This window comes from Pecten maximus, chromosome 16 (assembly GCF_902652985.1).
Source record: "Pecten maximus chromosome 16, xPecMax1.1, whole genome shotgun sequence".
Classification (NCBI taxonomy): Eukaryota; Metazoa; Mollusca; class Bivalvia; order Pectinida; family Pectinidae; genus Pecten; species Pecten maximus.
In genome coordinates this window covers 24,541,399-24,562,525 of record NC_047030.1, presented here as the reverse complement: position 1 = coordinate 24,562,525, position 21,127 = coordinate 24,541,399, and the positions used below count along the sequence as shown (strand labels likewise).

The 21,127-nt window shown below is 38.6% G+C and overlaps 1 protein-coding gene across 2 annotated transcripts in view; it reads right to left on the bottom strand.

Annotated features, from left to right (window-relative positions):
* The window catches only part of LOC117344563, a 45,139-nt gene that overhangs the window by 10,012 nt on the left and 14,000 nt on the right, over window positions 1–21,127 (bottom strand). For both annotated transcript variants that reach the window (XM_033907355.1, XM_033907356.1), the window contains exons 2-3: window positions 16,712–17,296; window positions 11,043–11,627 (exon numbers count right to left, since the gene is read on the bottom strand). In XM_033907355.1, coding sequence (XP_033763246.1) covers window positions 11,043–11,627; window positions 16,712–17,288 — 1,162 coding nt within the window. In that variant the 5' untranslated portion in view covers window positions 17,289–17,296. The remainder of the gene's footprint in view (window positions 1–11,042; window positions 11,628–16,711; window positions 17,297–21,127) is intronic.

Genomic DNA, 21,127 nt, shown 5'->3' with positions numbered 1-21,127 from the left:
GTTGACGGACGACGGACGCCACACCATGGCATAAGATCACCGGACCTTCAGTACAGGTGAGCTAAAAATAGAATTTCAGAATTCCTGTATGTAAATGTATGTCTTTTGAGATAAAATAAAAATATTTGTCTGTATTTGTTGGCCAAGGAAAACTTTTCCAAGAGATAAGAGCAAACACAAATTACATTTTTGAGTATGAGAGTTGCAACAGATATTCAGTGTTTTTTCTAAATAACAAAGATGCACTGCATCATTAATCTAATTTGTAATTGTAGGTCTGGTCAGTGATGGTTGAGGGCGCCACAATTATGGAATTCCAGACAGGAGATTAGTGTATTTCATTGGTGTATTATTTTATGGCCCATCAACAATGTGAGTCATTTAAGGCCAAACAAAATCAGATTAAAAGGACATCAACAAAAAGAAAACACATTAACTAAAATGTAAAAAAAAGGTAAACAAGAGGCCCAATGGGCCTGTATCGCTCACCTGGCTCTACAGCAACTTTGAAGTTGATTGAAGTCATTTCTAAAGATACTATGTTGATTACCTCTTTATTCAAATATCATTGTAAGCTAGTTTTATTCATATTAAAAATTTTCTAGTCCTTCATTCCAGCATTCTATTGGCCTAATATCAGGTCTTGGAGGCTCTTGGCTATCGCAAAATTATTGTTTACAGATTTGAGCCGATTTCACCCCTGTGACCTTGAATGTAGGTCAAGGTCATTTATTTGAACAAAATTGGTAGTGCTTCACCCCAGCATGCTACAGGCCTAATATCAAGTCCCTGGGCCTCTTGGTTATTGAGAAGAAGTCGTATGAAGATTATAGCCTATTTGACCCCTGTGACCTTGAATGAAGGTCAAGGTCAATTATTTGAACAAACTTTGTAGCCCTTCACCCCAGCATGCTACAGGCCCAATATCAAGTCGCTGGGCCTCTTGGTTATTGAGAAGAAGTCGTTTGAAGATTATAGCCTATTTGACCCATGTGACCTTGAATGAAGGTCAAGGTCAATTATTTAAACAAACTTTGTAGCCCTTCACCCCAGCATGCTACAGGCCCAATATCAAGTCCCTGGGCCTCTTGGTTATTGAGAAGAAGTCGTTTGAAGATTATAGCCTATTTGACCCATGTGACCTTGAATGTAGGCCAAGGTCATTTATTTGAACAAACTTTGTAGCCCTTTACCCCAGCATGCTACAGGCCCAATATCAAGCCCATGGGCCTCTTGGTTATTGAGAAGAAGTCGTTTGAAGATTATAGCCTATTTGACCCATGTGACCTTGAATGAAGGTCAAGGTCATTTATTTGAACGAACTTTGTAGCCCTTCACCCCAGCATGCTACAGGCCCAATATCAAGTCCCTGGGCCTCTTGGTTATTGAGAAGAAGTCGTTTGAAGATTATAGCCTATTTGACTCATATGACCTTGAATGAAGGTCAAGGTCATTTATTTGAACAAACTTTGTAGCCCTTCACCCCAGCATGCTACAGGCCAAATATCAAGTCCATGGGCCTCTTGGTTATTGAGAAGAAGTCGTTTGAAGATTATAGCCTATTTGACCCATGTGACCTTGAATGAAGGTCAAGGTCATTTATTTGAACAAACTTTGTAGCCCTTCACCCCAGCATGCTACAGGCCCAATATCAAGTCCCTGGGCCTCTTGGTTATTGAGAAGAAGTCGTTTGAAGATTATAGCCTATTTGACTCATATGACCTTGAATGAAGGTCAAGGTCATTTATTTGAACAAACTTTGTAGCCCTTCACCCCAGCATGCTACAAGCCCAATATCAAGTCCCTGGGCCTCTTGGTTATTGAGAAGAAGTCGTTTGAAGATTATAGCCTATTTGACTCATATGACCTTGAATGAAGGTCAAGGCCATTTATTTGAACAAACTTTGTAGCCCTTCACCCCAGCATGCTACAGGCCCAATATCAAGTCCCTGGGCCTCTTGGTTATTGAGAAGAAGTTGTTTGAATGAAAAAGTTGACGCCGGACGGCCGGACGGCCGGACGGCCAGACGGACGGCCGGACGGACGGACGACGGACGCCGCACCACGGCATAAGCTCACTTGCCCTTCGGGCAGGTGAGCTAAAAAACTAAAAACAAGAGGCCCAATGGGCCTGTATCGCTCACCTGGCTCTACAGCAACTTTGAAGTTGGTTGAGGTCATTTCTACAGATACTATGCTGATTACTTCTTTATTCAAATATCAGAGTAGGCTAGGTTTATTCATATTAATAAATTTTCTAGTCCTTTATTCCAGCATTCTATTGGCCTAATATCAGGTCTCAAAGGCTCTTGGCTATCGCAAAATTATTATTTACAGATTTAAGCCGATTTCACCCCTGTGACCTTGAATGTAGGTCAAGGTCATTCATTTGAACAAACTTGGTAGCCCTTCACCTCAGCATGCTTAAAGCTCAATATCAAGTCCCTGGGCCTCTTGGTTATTGCGAAGAAGTTGTTTGAAGATTATAGCCTATTTCACCCATGTGACCTTGAATGAAGGTCAAGGTCATTTATTTGAACAAACTTGGTAGCCCTTCACCCCAGCATGCTACAGGCCCAATATCAAGTCCCTGGGCCTCTTGGTTATTGAGAAGAAGTCGTTTGAAGGTTATAGCCTATTTCACCTCTGTGACCTTGAATGAAGGTCAAGGTCATTTATTTGAACAAACTTGGTAGCCCTTCACCCCAGCATGCTACAGGCCTAATATCAAGTCCCTGGGCCTCTTGGTTATTGCGAAGAAGTTGTTTGAAGATTATAGCCTATTTCACCCATGTGACCTTGATTGAAGGTCAAGGTCATTTATTTGAACACTTGGTAGCCCTTCACCCCAGCATGCTACAGGCCCAATATCAAGTCCCTGGGCCTCTTGGTTATTGAGAAGAAGTCGTTTGAAGATTATAGCCTATTTCACCGCTGTGACCTTGAATGAAGGTCAAGGTCATTTATTTGAACAAACTTGGTAGCCCTTCACCCCAGCATGCTACAGGCCTAATATCAAGTCCCTGGGCCTCTTGGTTATTGCGAAGAAGTTGTTTGAAGATTATAGCCTATTTCACCCATGTGACATTGAATGAAGGTCAAGGTCATTTCTTTGAACAAACTTGGTAGCCCTTCATCCCAGCATGCTACAGGCCCAATATCAAGTCCCTGGGCCTCTTGGTTATTGCGAAGAAGTTGTTTGAAGATTATAGCCTATTTCACCTCTGTGACCTTGAATGAAGGTCAATGTCATTTCTTTGAACAAACTTGGTAGCCCTTCACCCCAGCATGCTACAGGCCTAATATCAAGTCCCTGGGCCTCTTGGTTATTGAGAAGAAGTTGTTTGAAGATTATAGCCTATTTCACCTCTGTGACCTTGAATGAAGGTCAAGGTCATTTATTTGAACAAACTTGGTAGCCCTTCACCCCAGCATGCTACAGGCCTAATATCAAGTCCCTGGGCCTCTTGGTTATTGAGAAGAAGTTGTTTGAAGATTACAGCCTATTTGCCCCATGTGACCTTGAATGAAGGTCAAGGTCATTTCTTTGAACAAACTTGGTAGCCCTTCACCCAAGCATGCTACAGGCCCACTATCAAGTCCCTGGGCCTCTTGGTTATTGAGAAGAAGTTGTTTGAAGATTACAGCCTATTTGCCCAATGTGACCTTGAATGAAGGTCAAGGTCATTTATTTGAACAAACTTGGTAGCCCTTGATCCCAGCATGCTACAGGCCTAATATCAAGTCCCTGGGCCTTTTGGTTATTGAGAAGAAGTCGTTTGAAGATTATAGCCTATTTGACCCATGTGACCTTGAATGAAGGTCAAGGTCATTTCTTTGAACAAACTTGGTAGCCCTTCACCCAAGCAAGCTACAGGCCCAATATCAAGTCCCTGGGCCTCTTGGTTATTGAGAAGAAGTTGTTTGAAGACTACAGCCTATTTGCCCCATGTGACCTTGAATGAAGGTCAAGGTCATTTCTTTGAACAAACTTGGTAGCCCTTCACCCAAGCAAGCTACAGGCCCAATATCAAGTCCCTGGGCCTCTTGGTTATTGAGAAGAAGTTGTTTGAAGACTACAGCCTATTTGCCCCATGTGACCTTGAATGAAGGTCAAGGTCATTTCTTTGAACAAACTTGGTAGCCCTTGATCCCAGCATGCTACAGGCCTAATATCAAGTCCCTGGGCCTCTTGGTTATTGCGAAGAAGTTGTTTGAAGATTATAGCCTATTTCACCCATGTGACCTTGAATGAAGGTCAAGGTCATTTCTTTGAACAAACTTGGTAGCCCTTCATCCCAGCATGCTACAGGCCCAATATCAAGTCCCTGGGCCTCTTGGTTATTGCGAAGAAGATGTTTGAAGATTATAGCCTATTTCACCTCTGTGACCTTGAATGAAGGTCAAGGTCATTTATTTGAACAAACTTGGTAGCCCTTCACCCCAGCATGTTACAGGCCTACTATCAAGTCCCTGGGCCTCTTGGTTATTGAGAAGAAGTTGTTTGAAGATTAAAGCCTATTTCACCTCTGTGACCTTGAATGAAGGTCAAGGTCATTTATTTGAACAAACTTGGTAGCCCTTCACCCCAGCATGCTACAGGCCTAATATCAAGTCCCTGGGCCTCTTGGTTATTGAGAAGAAGTTGTTTGAAGATTACAGCCTATTTGCCCCATGTGACCTTGAATGAAGGTCAAGGTCATTTATTTGAACAAACTTGGTAGCCCTTCACCCAAGCATGCTACAGGCCCAATATCAAGTCCCTGGGCCTCTTGGTTATTGAGAAGAAGTTGTTTGAAGATTACAGCCTATTTGCCCAATGTGACCTTGAATGAAGGTCAAGGTCATTTCTTTGAACAAACTTGGTAGCCCTTGATCCCAGCATGCTACAGGCCTAATATCAAGTCCCTGGGCCTCTTGGTTATTGAGAAGAAGTCGTTTGAAGATTATAGCCTATTTCACCCATGTGACCTTGAATGAAGGTCAAGGTCATTTCTTTGAACAAACTTGGTAGCCCTTCACCCAAGCAAGCTACAGGCCCAATATCAAGTCCCTGGGCCTCTTGGTTATTGAGAAGAAGTTGTTTGAAGACTACAGCCTATTTGCCCCATGTGACCTTGAATGAAGGTCAAGGTCATTTCTTTGAACAAACTTGGTAGCCCTTAATCCCAGCATGCTACAGGCCTAATATCAAGTCCCTGGGCCTCTTGGTTATTGAGAAGAAGTCGTTAGAAGATTATAGCCTATTTCACCTCTGTGACCTTGAATGAAGGTCGAGGTCATTTCTTTGAACAAACTTGGTAGCCCTTCACCCCAGCATGTTACAGGCCCAATATGAAGTTCCTGGGCCTCTTGGTTATTGAGAAGAAGTTGTTTGAAGATTATAGCCTATTTCACCCATGTGACCTTGAATGAAGGTCAAGGTCATTTCTTTGAACAAACTTGGTAGCCCTTCATCCCAGCATGCTACAGGCCCAATATCAAGTCCCTGGGCCTCTTGGTTATTGCGAAGAAGATGTTTGAAGATTATAGCCTATTTCACCTCTGTGACCTTGAATGAAGGTCAAGGTCATTTATTTGAACAAACTTGGTAGCCCTTCACCCCAGCATGTTACAGGCCTACTATCAAGTCCCTGGGCCTCTTGGTTATTGAGAAGAAGTTGTTTGAAGATTAAAGCCTATTTCACCTCTGTGACCTTGAATGAAGGTCAAGGTCATTTATTTGAACAAACTTGGTAGCCCTTCACCCCAGCATGCTACAGGCCTAATATCAAGTCCCTGGGCCTCTTGGTTATTGAGAAGAAGTTGTTTGAAGATTACAGCCTATTTGCCCCATGTGACCTTGAATGAAGGTCAAGGTCATTTATTTGAACAAACTTGGTAGCCCTTCACCCAAGCATGCTACAGGCCCAATATCAAGTCCCTGGGCCTCTTGGTTATTGAGAAGAAGTTGTTTGAAGATTACAGCCTATTTGCCCAATGTGACCTTGAATGAAGGTCAAGGTCATTTCTTTGAACAAACTTGGTAGCCCTTGATCCCAGCATGCTACAGGCCTAATATCAAGTCCCTGGGCCTCTTGGTTATTGAGAAGAAGTCGTTTGAAGATTATAGCCTATTTCACCCATGTGACCTTGAATGAAGGTCAAGGTCATTTCTTTGAACAAACTTGGTAGCCCTTCACCCAAGCAAGCTACAGGCCCAATATCAAGTCCCTGGGCCTCTTGGTTATTGAGAAGAAGTTGTTTGAAGACTACAGCCTATTTGCCCCATGTGACCTTGAATGAAGGTCAAGGTCATTTCTTTGAACAAACTTGGTAGCCCTTAATCCCAGCATGCTACAGGCCTAATATCAAGTCCCTGGGCCTCTTGGTTATTGAGAAGAAGTCGTTAGAAGATTATAGCCTATTTCACCTCTGTGACCTTGAATGAAGGTCGAGGTCATTTCTTTGAACAAACTTGGTAGCCCTTCACCCCAGCATGTTACAGGCCCAATATGAAGTTCCTGGGCCTCTTGGTTATTGAGAAGAAGTTGTTTGAAGACTACAGCCTATTTGCCCCATGTGACCTTGAATGAAGGTCAAGGTCATTTCTTTGAACAAACTTGGTAGCCCTTAATCCCAGCATGCTACAGGCCTAATATCAAGTCCCTGGGCCTCTTGGTTATTGAGAAGAAGTCGTTAGAAGATTATAGCCTATTTCACCTCTGTGACCTTGAATGAAGGTCGAGGTCATTTCTTTGAACAAACTTGGTAGCCCTTCACCCCAGCATGTTACAGGCCCAATATGAAGTTCCTGAGCCTCTTGGTTATTGAGAAGAAGTTGTTTAAATGAAAAAGTTGACGCCGGACGGACGGACGGACGACGGACGCCGCACCATGGCATAAGCTCACTTGCCCTTCGGGCAGGTGAGCTAAAAAGTCACTGACTGGTTACAAGCTGAAGATGCATGATATTGTATTGCACAATTCTTTTGCACGTAGATATATATAATCAAAGATAAGTGATGTTGCAATATTGTATGGAATAAGCATTTCATAGGGAGAAGATGTGCATTAACCTTATCTTTGAATCAATCTGAAGATGAAATGGTACACTCTTGGGGCAGATGAGCTAAATATATTACTCAGTTGAACTCTTACAGTCAAACCTGCCTTAGCGACCACCTAAATTAAGCGACCCTCTCTCATATCCAACCATATGTTTCCCTATGAATGTTATTTACTATACTAGTGACCTGAATTAAGCGACCACCTGTCAGACGCGACTAACGACCATCATTTCTGTGTCCCAAATACTAAAAAGCAACTTTCTGAGTTTTAAAATGAAAGCAGGAGACACAATCAAGAAGAAACTGGACGAATCAATGTTACTGGTCTGCTTTTAAAGATTAGAAAATACTTCTGAAATGCATGAAATTTCTTATTCAGTATAAGTAAACATTATTATTTATTTTTGGCCTGATAACATCCAAAAATGAATGAAACTACCTTATTTTTGAAAAAAAAGAGTAGGGATGGGAAGAAAAGATGTTCTAGCCATTCAGACAATGTTTTTACTAAGATTGATTGATAAAAATGACAAAAATTAGCTTGAGAAGTATAAACAAGAGATCCCAGAGGGATCTTGGCGCCCACCATTGAATGATCTTCATAGGTTCCATGTCAGATTGATCTTTTCTCTTTTTTTCCCTTCCTCTTACTAATCTGTATAAATTGAGAAACATCCCTCCAGTGCTTTTTAAACAAGGGAAACTTATATATGAAATTTGAGATTTGGCGATAATGGTTGTCTGTCGACAATGTTTTCAGATTAGTCCAAAAATGCAATACGACGGACCAAGAAGAACCTACATATGAAAATTGAGAAAGATCCCTTCAGTTCTTTCTGAGAAATCTCGATAACAAACTTCAATTGTCAAAATCAAGGATGGCTGCCTGTCAGCCATGTTGTTATCCGATTGGTCCCAAAATGTAATATGCATAACTAGGCACCAAGGAGAACCTAAATATGAAATTTGAGAAGGATCCCTTCAGTACTTTCTCAGAAATAGCGATAACAAACTTCAATTGTCAAAATCCAAGATGGCTGCCTGTCGGCCATGTTTTTTTCCCGATCGGTCCCAAAATGATATATGCATAACTAAGTACCAAGGGGAACCTACGTATGAAATTTGAGAAAGATCCCTTCAGTACATTCTCAGAAATAGCGATAACAAACTTCAATTGTCAAAATCCAAGATGGCTGCCTGTTGGCCATGTTGTTTTCCGATCAGTTCCAAAATGTAATATGCATAGCTTGGCACCAAGGGAAACCTACATATAAAATTTGAGAAAGATCCCTTCAGTACTTTCTCAGAAATAGCGATAACAAACTTCAATTGTCAAAATCCAAGATGGCTGCCTGTCGGTCATGTTGTTTTCCGATCGGTCCCAAAATGCAATATGCATAACTAAGCACCAAGGGGAACCTACATATGAAATTTGAGAAAGATCCCTTCAGTACTTTCTCAGAAATAGCGATAACAAGAATTGTTTACAGACGGACGGACGGACCACGGACCACGGACGCAGGGCGATTTGAATAGCCCACCATCTGATGATGGTGGGCTAAAAAATGCATATACAGTCAACTTATTACTGTTAAACTGAGATTTATATTCTTTTTGAGACATTAGGAGAGATGTTTACAAGTGAAAAAAATGTCTCCGTTATGGTTTCATAAAACTAATTCAGCTAATCAGCTGCTGTTTCACTCAGAGCAAGTCCCTGAAGAAAATGTGTTTCTGAGGTTTGGAGTTATTTTCCTGAGTAAATAACATATGAAATGGGTACTTTCTATATACGAGAATAAAGAGTAGGATCTTGAGATTTGGAAAATTAAGATATACATTCCTACTAAAAACAGAATGATGTAGGATTCCAGGTGTACAAAGGCGGGAATTCCCCAGGTGAGGTTTCCTAATTATAATTGTCCACGGTAAATATCAGGGTTACTGTCTTTCGAGTATTGGTGTGCTCTTATATGCCATTAAACCTATCCAATGACATCATTTTTCAGGAACTGAAATCTTCAAACTTTAATTTGATATAAATTTCACACCATTTGAACTTTAAATGAGCGATTGAGGGGATGGAGTCAATGGTAATAACATATAGTAAAATATTTAGTTGTGCGAGACATTAAGATGTAGGAAATTCAGTAATGTGACTAATAATCAGGACGGATTTTTGGACCAGCAATTCAAGAATGCAAAATTTTTTTTTTTAAATGTATCAGGCAAAGGAAATAATCAAATTAACCATTCAACCAATTTCATTAATTTTTCATTTTAAATTACAAAATTGATTGTAATATGTTAATTGAATTTTTTAAAAGTTTTAATGAAAGTAAAAAATAAATCTGTAACCACCGTACAATGGGGATATTTTGTTTACATGTTGTTCGTTATTATAGGCATCTTATTAAGTGAATAGTGATTTTTTGTTTTTTTAGTTTTTTTTTTCAATTTCTCTTCAGGGTCTCTTAATACAGATTGAATGATAGTTATTATCTTAATTTATTTGTCTGAAAATTTCATTTTCATATTTGTAGTTGTATCTTATAAAATCAATATATGGCAGAACAATTATGAACTTTCCTTTTCAGGTCATTTTCCTTGAACCTGGATTAAGAGATCAGTACCAGTCATATGTGACCTTTTTATTGGCTCCTCTGGAAGGTCACATATGACTGACTGTATTTAATTTATTTTGGGGAATGGCAAATGCCACAAGATTAACAAGAGGCCCATGGGCCTTACCGGCTATCTGACTCTAAAGACCCTTTTACTATTGTAGTATACATACTCATTAGCAAGTATAGTGCACACTGTTGGTCATGGAGCGCGGCCATCTTGGATTTTGGACCGACCACAATAATAACATCACATGGTCAGGACCATCTCAGGATCATTGTAGCCAAGTTTGAGTTGAATGCCACTGGTGGAACTTGAGAAGAAGTTTGAAATCGGTGTCGTTCAGGAAAACCCTGATTGTGCAATAATGTTACAAAATGACCGCCGTGGTTGCCATGTCAATGTTTTTTAGAGGCTGAAAAATAACAGCACTTTGTTGGCTTCCCTTCCTTAACATCCTCACCAATTTCCAGCTCAATGACACCAGTGGAGAAGAAGTTTAAAATATGTTTTTCAAGATGGCCACCATGGCAGCCATCTTGGATTTCAGGCCGACCCGAAAAATAACAACACTTGGTCAGGAACATCTCTGAATCATTCAAGGAAAGTTTCAACTCAATGGCACAACGGGAACTTGAGAAGAAGTTTGAAATGTTAAAAGTTTATGCATAGCGCACGATAACAGACGAAGCATGATGACTCTAGGTCATCCTGACCCTTTGGGTCAGATGACATATAAAAAGAAGAAAAAAAAAAATTGGTGTTACATACGCAGATATACAGACAAATAGCAGGAAAACTGTGGCCCCATCACATTTTACTGGTAAGTAGGGGTGTTAGTAGCATAATAGTGTTCATTTCAACATGCCCAGCAAGCGAATGCATGGTTATAGGTTCGTAATCTCGAACATGTTAGACCTTATATTCTTAACATGTTAAATGGACATCCTAAATATCTTAAACCCTTTACATTAATTACTGACATCTGTTGCTGTTGCAATCCTGTTGATTTTTGATGTCATTCATTTATTATATATTGTACAGACTGAATATCAGAGTAATGCACTGTAAAATACCATTAATTTCATCCAGTGTTATATATATATATCTAAATCATAAATTAACACACGTCTAAACAATACTGTAACAATGCATTATCTCACGACTTCTATATAAAACAGGAGATTTTGACTCTTATGACCCTGTATAAAAAACAACTTCAATACACTTACTCTAAAATACCTATCATGACTCTTCCTATCAAGATTTTCAACCCTGATTTCACATCAGTTTTTTCTTCTGTAAATTATATTAATTGGTGATTCTGAAACAAGTTAATTATCCAGTAAGTCTCTCTGTACACTTTACCTTCAAGCTCCTTTGCAAGAACATTAAAATTCTTCTCTGTGCTGGAGTCAACTGTCATGGTCAGTATACTATCTAGCTCCGCTACAAATGTCATTGTTGACAATGCATTATTCTCTATGTCTTCCACACTTTGCCTGATAACGGCCCATCTTATCTTTAAATCTCCATCAGAAAGGGAAGCAGCTTTTGCGTGTCCGTAAGCTTCATTACGTTGAATACGCAGACGGTCTATGTTGGCTGAAAGTGATCTGTCTGCCACATCTGGAACTCTCCCCCAACCGTTCTGGTGAGGTGGAATGTTTCCAAGGTTCCTAAGCAGGATATAGAGAAGAGATATATCTAAATACTTTATTGACCCTCCAAACACTCCACCTTGGGGGAACAGCATCTTCTTCTGCTGGTTATTCAACAAAGAGAAGATCTGTCCCTTTTGGTTCCAAAGAACAGGGCCAAGTCCTGAGGGTGGCAGACGAGAGAGGAGTAATTCTCTAAAGACATCTGGGACTACACCGACAAATGCTTTAGTGATTCGTATGAAATTGACAGTTTCCTTGGAAAACTGATACTGGGCAGCCATTTTTGATGCTGAAAAATAGAAACAAAGTATGCTACATTCTAAGTGTCTGGTAAAATGACTAAGAGCAGAAGTGTCCAAAACAGACGGTAAGGCCGCCCAAGTAACTTTATGAGAGATCTGCGGCATTTGTAGTATTTTAAGGATAACGTTTTTTCATTCAAGTTTTGTAATTGGACACCGTAGGAATCTGTTTAGCTTCTTCTGACACATCTATTTATATAAACACTATGACTCTAGGTTGTGTAGAGGTAGAAGTGGAACAGAACTATATCAGATTCATATGGTGTGTGACAATGTTCATGTTACAATGTAACTATATTCCAGGGTTGGTTGGAATAACATGATTGGTATTTTCTGGAAAACCGAGTTAAAAGCAGGAGTAAATTGTCCAACTTCCTTAATTTTAGACATCTACCTGGAGATTTAGATGTATTCTTACATATTTATATAAGTACATATTAATGTACTTGTGTATTATTTTTAAGCCAAATGATATAGATTTCTTAGGTTTAATCAGAATCCATTTCTTTTGCGAACTGATAAAACAGGTATCAATGAAGTAAATAGTAATTTAACAAATTAAAATTTTGAAAAAAGTTAAATCACAAATTGAGCTTACAGATTAACATTACAGTAATTAACAGCTGTGAGAATATATCAAAATGGCTTTTGCTAATTTAATTATTAAACATGAATATGGCCATACAAAATTTTAATACAAAACGACAGTTCTGTAATTTTGCCTTTAGATGACAATTTATAATTATTGGTTCCTGATTTTTTTGAAATTTTATCCATCATTTAATATAAAGTGCCAAATAATAGCTACACATTTTAGAATACCAGAACTGGTATAATCTGGGTAACCAGGGTTTATCACTTTCATAAAAATCCACATAGCTAAAATTTAGCAATACATTTGAACCTTTAATATATTGAAAGTTGTACGTGCAATGTTTTTATTGATCAATATTAAACTTCATATCATACCATGGACTTAAATTCTGAAGAATATAAAGTCATTTGACATTATACACTGAACCACATCATTTTCATAGTTATTTTGATATAATTATTGCAGGCGATAACAACGGTACTTTCCCACCTTCTGAATATTTAAACCTCAATCAGGTTGTGCACACCCCCATATATGGGTAATAGTTCCGCATTTCAATAACATTATGCATTTGTAGCAAACAAGAACTACGAGTAATTTTATGTGTTGTCTGTCCAGCTTTGTCATTATCATAAGCATTTTACATGGGTACTCAAGGATATGTTTGAAGAGACTAAATGAAATTCATTGATTTTCTTTTAAGTCCAGAGTTTTTATCAAAAAAATACAAAAATCTGAGTAATTCTAGTAAAGATCGAGTGTAATGCATTCACCTAAACATCATGCGATACATCTATAACCCAAGTTTGGTTGTTCTAGCTTTTACAGTTTGTCAGAAACAGCCTAATACTGTATATACAAGAGCTAAATGCAAAACCTAAATGTTAATTTTATTCCAAAGTCAAGAAATTTTAGATTTTTACCCCAAAAAATGCAGAAATCCATAAAATATTTTTAGTATAGTAGGCTCTACTACTCATGCTACATCTATGATTGAAGTTTTGTTGGTCTAGCTTTGTCAGAAACCGAGCTAAACACAAAACCTTAACATAATTGTTATGATGCCATCATCACTGCTGTCAGAAAAGCATCACCTATGTGTACATTTGCACAAGAACTGTTCATTTCTGTTCAAATGACAATTTATATCACTGACTTTGTTCTCCATTGACTACAGCATATTGAGCCATTGGGAGCATTTAGCGCAAATCTCATAGGTGAGCATGAATTTACCAATACATTACATGTACATGTATATTTAGTCAATTATAATCAATGGAGGTGATAAATTTTGCGAATTTAACAAACAAGAGATCCCAGAGAGATCTTGATGCCCACCATTGAATGATCTTTATTGGTTCTATGTCAGACTGATCGTCTCTCTACTTTTCCATTCTTTCTTCTTTTCCTCTTAATTATCTGATAACAAGAACAAATGGAACCTACATGTGAAGTTTGAGAAACATCCCTCCAGTTCTTTCCAAGAAATAGCGATAACAAACTTAAATTCTCAAAATCAAAGATGGCCGCCTGTCGAATATTTTGTTTTCCTGATCAAAAACCATAATTTTATTTGCACGACTAGGGACTAAGGGTACAAATAATGAAATTTGAGGAATATCCCTCTATCACTCTTCAAGAAATAGCTATAACAAACTCCAATTTTCAAAATCCAAGATGGTCACCTGTTACGTCTGGGTATTGTGGCCAAAATCATATTTCAATATATTGCAATACAATGTATTTTGAAAAATATTGTGATTCATATTGCAATATATTCTGGGAACTGTCAGCAGTGATTTTACACTGATTTATTAATGTTAGTTGATTTTGGAGTTGGTTTTCTTCATAAACTTGTCTATTGATAATATAGAGTAAACCTGAATGTGTTTGTTTTCTTTTATTCAAAATTAACATAAATCATGATGATGTGAACAATGAATTATTATGAATAATACAAGTTCAGCTATTTGATACTCTAGTTTTGTTTCTATTATCAATTGTCCAGCAGTTCCCTGTAACTGTTTGCCGCTTAAGATCAAGACTAGAATCTAGTAACTGTTTAGGACAATTTTACAACATGCATGCATTATGCCATTCAGATTCGACTGAATGTGCTGGCGACAAATGTTGAATACGAGATAAGTATAGTTCCCTAAAGCACGTTTCACATCTGTTTTACAACACATACATCAGTATCATCTTAAATCTTCCCATCAACTTCTTTCATTTTGAAGTGTCTCCATTGTTTTATTTAGCACGTTTGTTCATAAGGCACGGGCGCAGCTTCACTGTTTCATCATTCTGTATGTTGACAAAGGCTATTTCCAGTTATAAACCCTGTCAGGGAGACGCTTGACTAATGACGATGATCGAGATGAAAACGGTTGTCCAACATTTGATTTTGAGAACGAAAATCAACATTCCTCTTTGTTTTTACCATGTAAACAGACAATCAAAGGGCCAAAGGCCCTGAGAAACGTCAGGGTCTGAGGTTATAGAATAAGAAATTGAAAATTGGGATTTTTAGTCAGACAGCTACATTTGTATCAGATGAAATGTCTTTATCTGGTTATTCCTATTCTATACATATTCAAGAAAACATGTATAACATATTTATCTGCCGAAAAATTTCTAATAGCTGAGTATAGTTCTTTCCCTATTTCTTTAATGTTTGTGGAAAATTATTGATATCCTTCTGAATCAGTAAAGCTGCTTGTAAACTTTGAAAAAAAATCAACTGAAGGATAAATCAGTCTATTAACAATTACATGTACAACCTGCAGAGATAAAATCCAAGATGTACACAGCCAAAGTTTTTTTATTCATTTTATATATTTTAAGATGCTAATTAGGCCTAGCAAACATCTATTTTATGACCCCTAGTAACATCGAAAATGCAAATATTTTACCTCCGCGATAGAAAACTGTGGTCGCTCTGTCGGTCACGCTGTCTGACGAGACATTAGGCCAACAGTTTTGACAAACAAAACGCCATGCAGTACATCAGTCACGGATCAACAATTAAATTATAATCTTATTTAATAAAATCCTCATGAAAAACAGCAATGTAGTTTGTTACAACTTGCCTTAAATTCCTGTTGATATTTCTTGCGTATTCTAGCGACATACTAATAAATATGAAACTGCGAACGGTCGCTGGTTTTGTTACATTAGACATAACCGCCATTTTGACCGATAAGTGATGATCACATGAAGTTATCGTGTTTAGCTGCAAAACTATTTATAGAATTGTAAACAACACGGTTGGTTTTTTGGCTTATATGAAATGTTCCTGCATATGAACTCAGGATGAACATATGAGTCTAAAGACATGTGGATAGTAACTCTGTGGACGCATGTTAATTTCCACGACGATCAAATTGAACTTTTATCTCTCACCTGGTTGGATTTAACCAAACGTCAAAATAATGCTCATGTTCATTTTGTTAATACCTTTATTTGTTCATGTCGAACAATGATATATATGGTTATAATTATGGTGTGGGGATCTCAACTGCTCTAAAGACATAACCCAGAAATGAAGTCCAGACTCCCTAGGGGTGTGAAAAGACCACAGGGATTGTTTTTAGAATATGATTGTGTTTAAAGAAACTAAGATATTGATGCCCAACAATGCTATATATGGTTACCGGGTGGGGATCTCAACAATTTCAAATTTATAACCAAGAAACTAAGTCCCTTGGGGTGGGGAAGACCCCAGGGCCTATTTGTACAACATGATTGTGTTTATCTCTTGATGCCCAGCGATGCTATATATGGTTATAGGGTGGGGATCTCAACGGTTTCAAAAATATAACCAAGAAACTAAGTCCCTAAGGGTGGGGAAAGACCCCAGGGCCTATATTTACAACAGTATTGTGTTTGTCTCTTCATGTCCAACAATGCTATATATGGTTATGGGATGGGGATCTCAACGGTTTCAAAAATACAATAAGTGATTAAAAGGACTTACTTCTATCGGGCCCCATCTCTCTGGTCCCAGGGAGGTCAGAGTCAGCATTTATGCAAAATCTGTTTCCCTTTTTGACAAGTAGTGATTTGAAGGAATTATCTCCATTTCCCCTATTGGGCCCTGGCCCTCCGGCCCCAGCGGGGTCAGGGTCACCATTTATGCACAATCTGTTTGCTGTCCACCAAGGATCTTTCTAACCAAATTTAGTTCAAATCCATTCGGGAATTTTTAACTAGTAGCGATTTGAAGCAAATATTGACGGATGACAGACGGACGATGGACGACGCACCATGGCATAAGCTCACCAGCCCTTTGGGCCAGGTGAGCTAACGAACAACTTCAATACACCTCCTCTAAAGTTCCTATCGTGACTCTTCCTATCAAGATTTTCAACCCTGATTTCACATCAGTTTTTTTCTTCTATAACTAATTAGATATACATGTAAAATGGTGATTCTGAAACAATATGATTATCAAGTAAGTCTCTATGTACACTTTACCTTCAAGCTCCTTTGCAAGAACATTAAAATTCTTCTCTGTGCTGGAGTCAACTGTCATGGTTAGTATACTATCTAGCTCCGCTACAAATGTCCTTGTCGAAAATGCATTATTCTCTATGTCTTCCACACTTTGCCTGATAACGGCCCATCTTATCTTTAAATCTTCATCAGAAAGGGAGGCAGTGTTTGTGTATGCAAAAGCTTCGTTACGTTGAATACGCAGACGGGCTATGTTGGCTGAAAGTGATCTGTCTGCCACATTTGGAACTCTCCCCCAACCGTTCTGGTGAGGTGGAATGTTTCCAAGGTTCCTAAGCAGGATATAGAGAAGAGATGTATCTAAATCCTTTAATGACCCTGCAAACACTCCACCTTGGGGGAACAGCATCTTCTTCTGCTGGTTTGTCAACAAAGAGAGGATCTGTCCCTTTTTGTTCCAAAGAACAGGGCCAAGTCCTGAGGGTGGCAGACGAGAGAGGAGTAATTTTCTAAAGACATCTGGGACTACATCGAGTAATGCTCTAGTGATTTGCATGAAATTGACAGTTTCCTTGGAAAACTGATACTGGGCAGCCATTTTTGATGCTGAAAAATAGAAACAAAAGCATGCTACATTCTTAATGTCTGGTAATTATATAATGATAAAAAAAGCAGAAGTGTCCAAGACAGACTGCTTGGCCACATAAGTAACTCTATCGGAGATCTGCGCCATTGGTAGTATTTTAAGGATAACGTTTTTTCATTCAAGTTTTGTAATTGGACATCGTAGGAATCTGTTTAGCTTCTTCTGACACATCTATTTATATAAACACTATGAATCCAAGTTGAGCAGAGATGGAACAGAACTATATCAGATACATATGGCGGTCAGATAATTATAAAGCCCAATCTGCCCATATATATCAGGTTGGGAAAAACTACCAAATTGCACATAATACGGGAAGCATGAATGCAAAAAATATCTAAACAAAAATCATCAAAAGGCCAACTCTAGTAATTTTTACATCACTACCACATGAGCAAATTACAGCGCCTGCAAAAGCTCTAGGCAGAGCGTCTCCGTTGCCACAGGTGTACAATACGGAAATGTTTAATTTTCCTATTTAACTATTACCAATCAATCCAATAAGACTTGATAATGTTACAATATATAATTCCGATAAACTTTGAGATTTACAGTCATTTTGATCGCAGTTTTTGCTGTATATGTTGCATAATTAGTGGATTCGGGCATAATTTGGTCATACCCGTCTACACTGTATGTGAATTTGCAAAGAACGAGAAGTGTTTTTCCTGTCTGTTATCCTTGGAAGTTATAGCCAATTTATCATATTGTTCCGTGGTCGGGTTATTTTCCTTGAAGGACATCATTATCACATCAAAAAAGAGAAAAAATATCCCAACCGTTCTTCCGATCCCGTCTTCGGCGTTTATTTTCTATAGAAATTATCGTTGCCGGGTGTAAAATTCATCGACGCCCAGGTGTAAGCACCGGCGCCCGGTCAGTACGATTGAACCCGGTGTTTTATGTGTCAACTGAGGTAGAGCTTTGTCACTAAAAATAGCCAAAATCACTTTAAACTTAACTTTTTTTTTTAAAGAGGCCCAGGGGGCCTGCATCACTCATGGACACCTGCTGGGATTTGACCAAATGTCAAAATATGTTTGTGTTGTTAATATCTTTATTTGTTGATGTAAAACAATGCTATATATGGTAATGGGAAAGGGAATCTCAACTGCTTCAAACATTTTCCTCGGGGTGTGGAAAGACCCCAGGGATTGTTTTTTACAACATGATTGTGTTTAAAGAAACTAAATTCCTTGGGTAGGGGAAAGACATCGGGATTGTGTTTATCTCTTTATGTCAAGCAATATTTCAAAGATACCACAAAGGCACTAATACTATAAATCTTTAGGAGTGGGGAAAGACGCCAGGGCCTACTTTTACATCAGGATTGTGTTTATTCCTTGATCTCAAGCAATGCAATATATGGTTATGGGGTGGGGATCGATCTAAACAGTTTCAAAGATATAACAAAGGAACCAAGTCTCTAGGGGAGGGGAAGACTCCAGGGCCTATTTTTACATGATTGTGTTTATCTCTTTATGGAGTACTAGTGGGAATCTCAACGGTTTCAAAAATATAAAAAGTTGTTGATAGCAATTAATATAGCCAAATTTCTTCCTTTTGGCCCCGCCCCTAGAATCCCTGGAGGTCAGCTTGGCCATTTGTAGCCTTTTGAATCCCCACCCCCTTGGGATGCTACCAGTCAATTATGAGTGATATCCATTGCTTACTTAAAGAGAATAAGTTGTTTATAGCAATAAAGGCAAATGGACTAATTTTGGCCCCACCCCTCAGCCCTCCTGGGGGGTCGGTCAAACCATTTGTACAATTTTAAATCCCTATGCCATAGGAGTGCTACTAGTCAAATATGAACAATATCCATTGCTTAGTTTCAGAGAAGTTGCACATGTTGTTATCAATTTAGCCAAATTGACCCCTTTTGGCCCTGTCCCTAATCAGGCCCCAGGAGGGTCTGCCCCACCATTTTTACAATTTTGAATCCCAACCCCATAGGGATGCTACCAGTCAATAAGAGCAATGTTCATTGCTTAGTTGCAGAGGAGAAGTTGTTAATATTAATATTGCTAAATGGACCTCTCTTGGCCCCACCTCTCAGGCCCCCGGGGGATCAGCCTCATCATTTGTACAGTTTTGAATCCCTACCCCATAGAGGCACTACCAGTCAAACATGAGTGATATCAATTGCTTAGTTCCAGAGAAGAAGTTGTTTATATCAATTTAGCCAAACTGACCCCTTTTGGCCCCACCCCTCAGGCCTGTGGGGTCAGCCACACCATGTTTAATTTTGAATCCATACCCCATAATAATGCTACCACACAAATATGAGCGATATAGATTGCTTAGTTCCAGAGAAGAAGTTGTTTGTATCAATTAAGCCAAATTGACCCCTTTTGGCCCATGTAGCATGGTATTTTGAATCATGGTGAAATGACCCCGGGGTCAAAATACCATTATGGTGAAATGACCCCGGGGTCAAAATACCATTATGGTAAAATGACCCCCCCTCATGGTAGAATGCCCCCCCCCCCCCCCCCCCCCCCCCCCCCCCCTTCCAAAAAAAAAAAAAAAAAATCCTAACTTGTTTTTCATATATCATTTAACATATTTTTTTAATAAAAGCTATATTGTATCAGATAAGTGATTTTGATGCAAGTCCGGAAAGGGTGGGGTGGGGGGGTCACTTTACCATGGCCATAACGAAACAAGATATTTTGACATTTTTTTTTCAAAATTTTTTTTTTGATCAACCTCAATTCTTTAACCTATACATTATAACAAAACAAACCAAAATTGATCTCAGATAAGTTTTTGATGTGATCATGTACATGTAAGGAGGAAGGGGGGGGGGGGGGGGTCACTTCACCATGGCCATGGTAAAGTGACCTCCCCTCCCCCCGCTCATTCCCTTCCACTACTTTTACAATACTTTGAAATACCTTTTTCACCAAACTTTTATAACAAGTTTACTTCACAAAAAATAAAGTATTTACAATATTAGATTTTGGTAGATCATTGCAAAAGCTGGGGCAGGTTTGGGTCACTTTACCATGACCATAACGAAACAAGATACTTTGACATTTTTTTTTGATCAACTTCAAATCTTTAACCTATACATTATAACAAAACAAAACAAAATTGATCTCATAAGTTTTTGATGTGATCATGTAAGGGGGGGGGGGGTCACTTTACCATGGCCATTTTTGTGATTGACTTTTTTTTCACAAAATATTAAAAAAAAACAAGAGGCCTAATGGGCCTTAACGGTCACCTGAGATTTGAAATATTTCAGTTAATTTAATTGACCCTTTTTGGCCCCACCCATCAGTCCTTGGGGTCAGTCAGGGCCAACATGTGCATATTAAGCTGTCATCCCTTGCTGATAATTTTAAGAAAGTTAAAATGAATTCCAATAGACATAAAACAAATGATTGTCAAAGATATGAATTCCCTATATAAACTATCGCAAAGTTTACCCTCTCCCAAGGGGCAAATGTGAAACACCATAAAAACATTCCTTCTATGAAAATTTTTTGATTCTATCTTATATAGGTATTGAGAATAAGATTTTGAAATTTCAGTCAATTTGACACTTTTTAGCCCCGCCTGTCAGCCCCTGGGGGTCAGTCAGGGCCAACATATGTGTACTATCAGCTGTTATCTAACGCTGATGATGTTGACCAGGTTTGAATAAATTCCGATACAAATCTAACAAATAATAGCCAAAAATGTGATTTCCTATATAAACTATAGTTAAGTTTACCCCCTCCCCAGGGGCAAAACGCGAGACCCCTGTGTCATTAAATTCAAAATTTTGGTTAAGCACCATA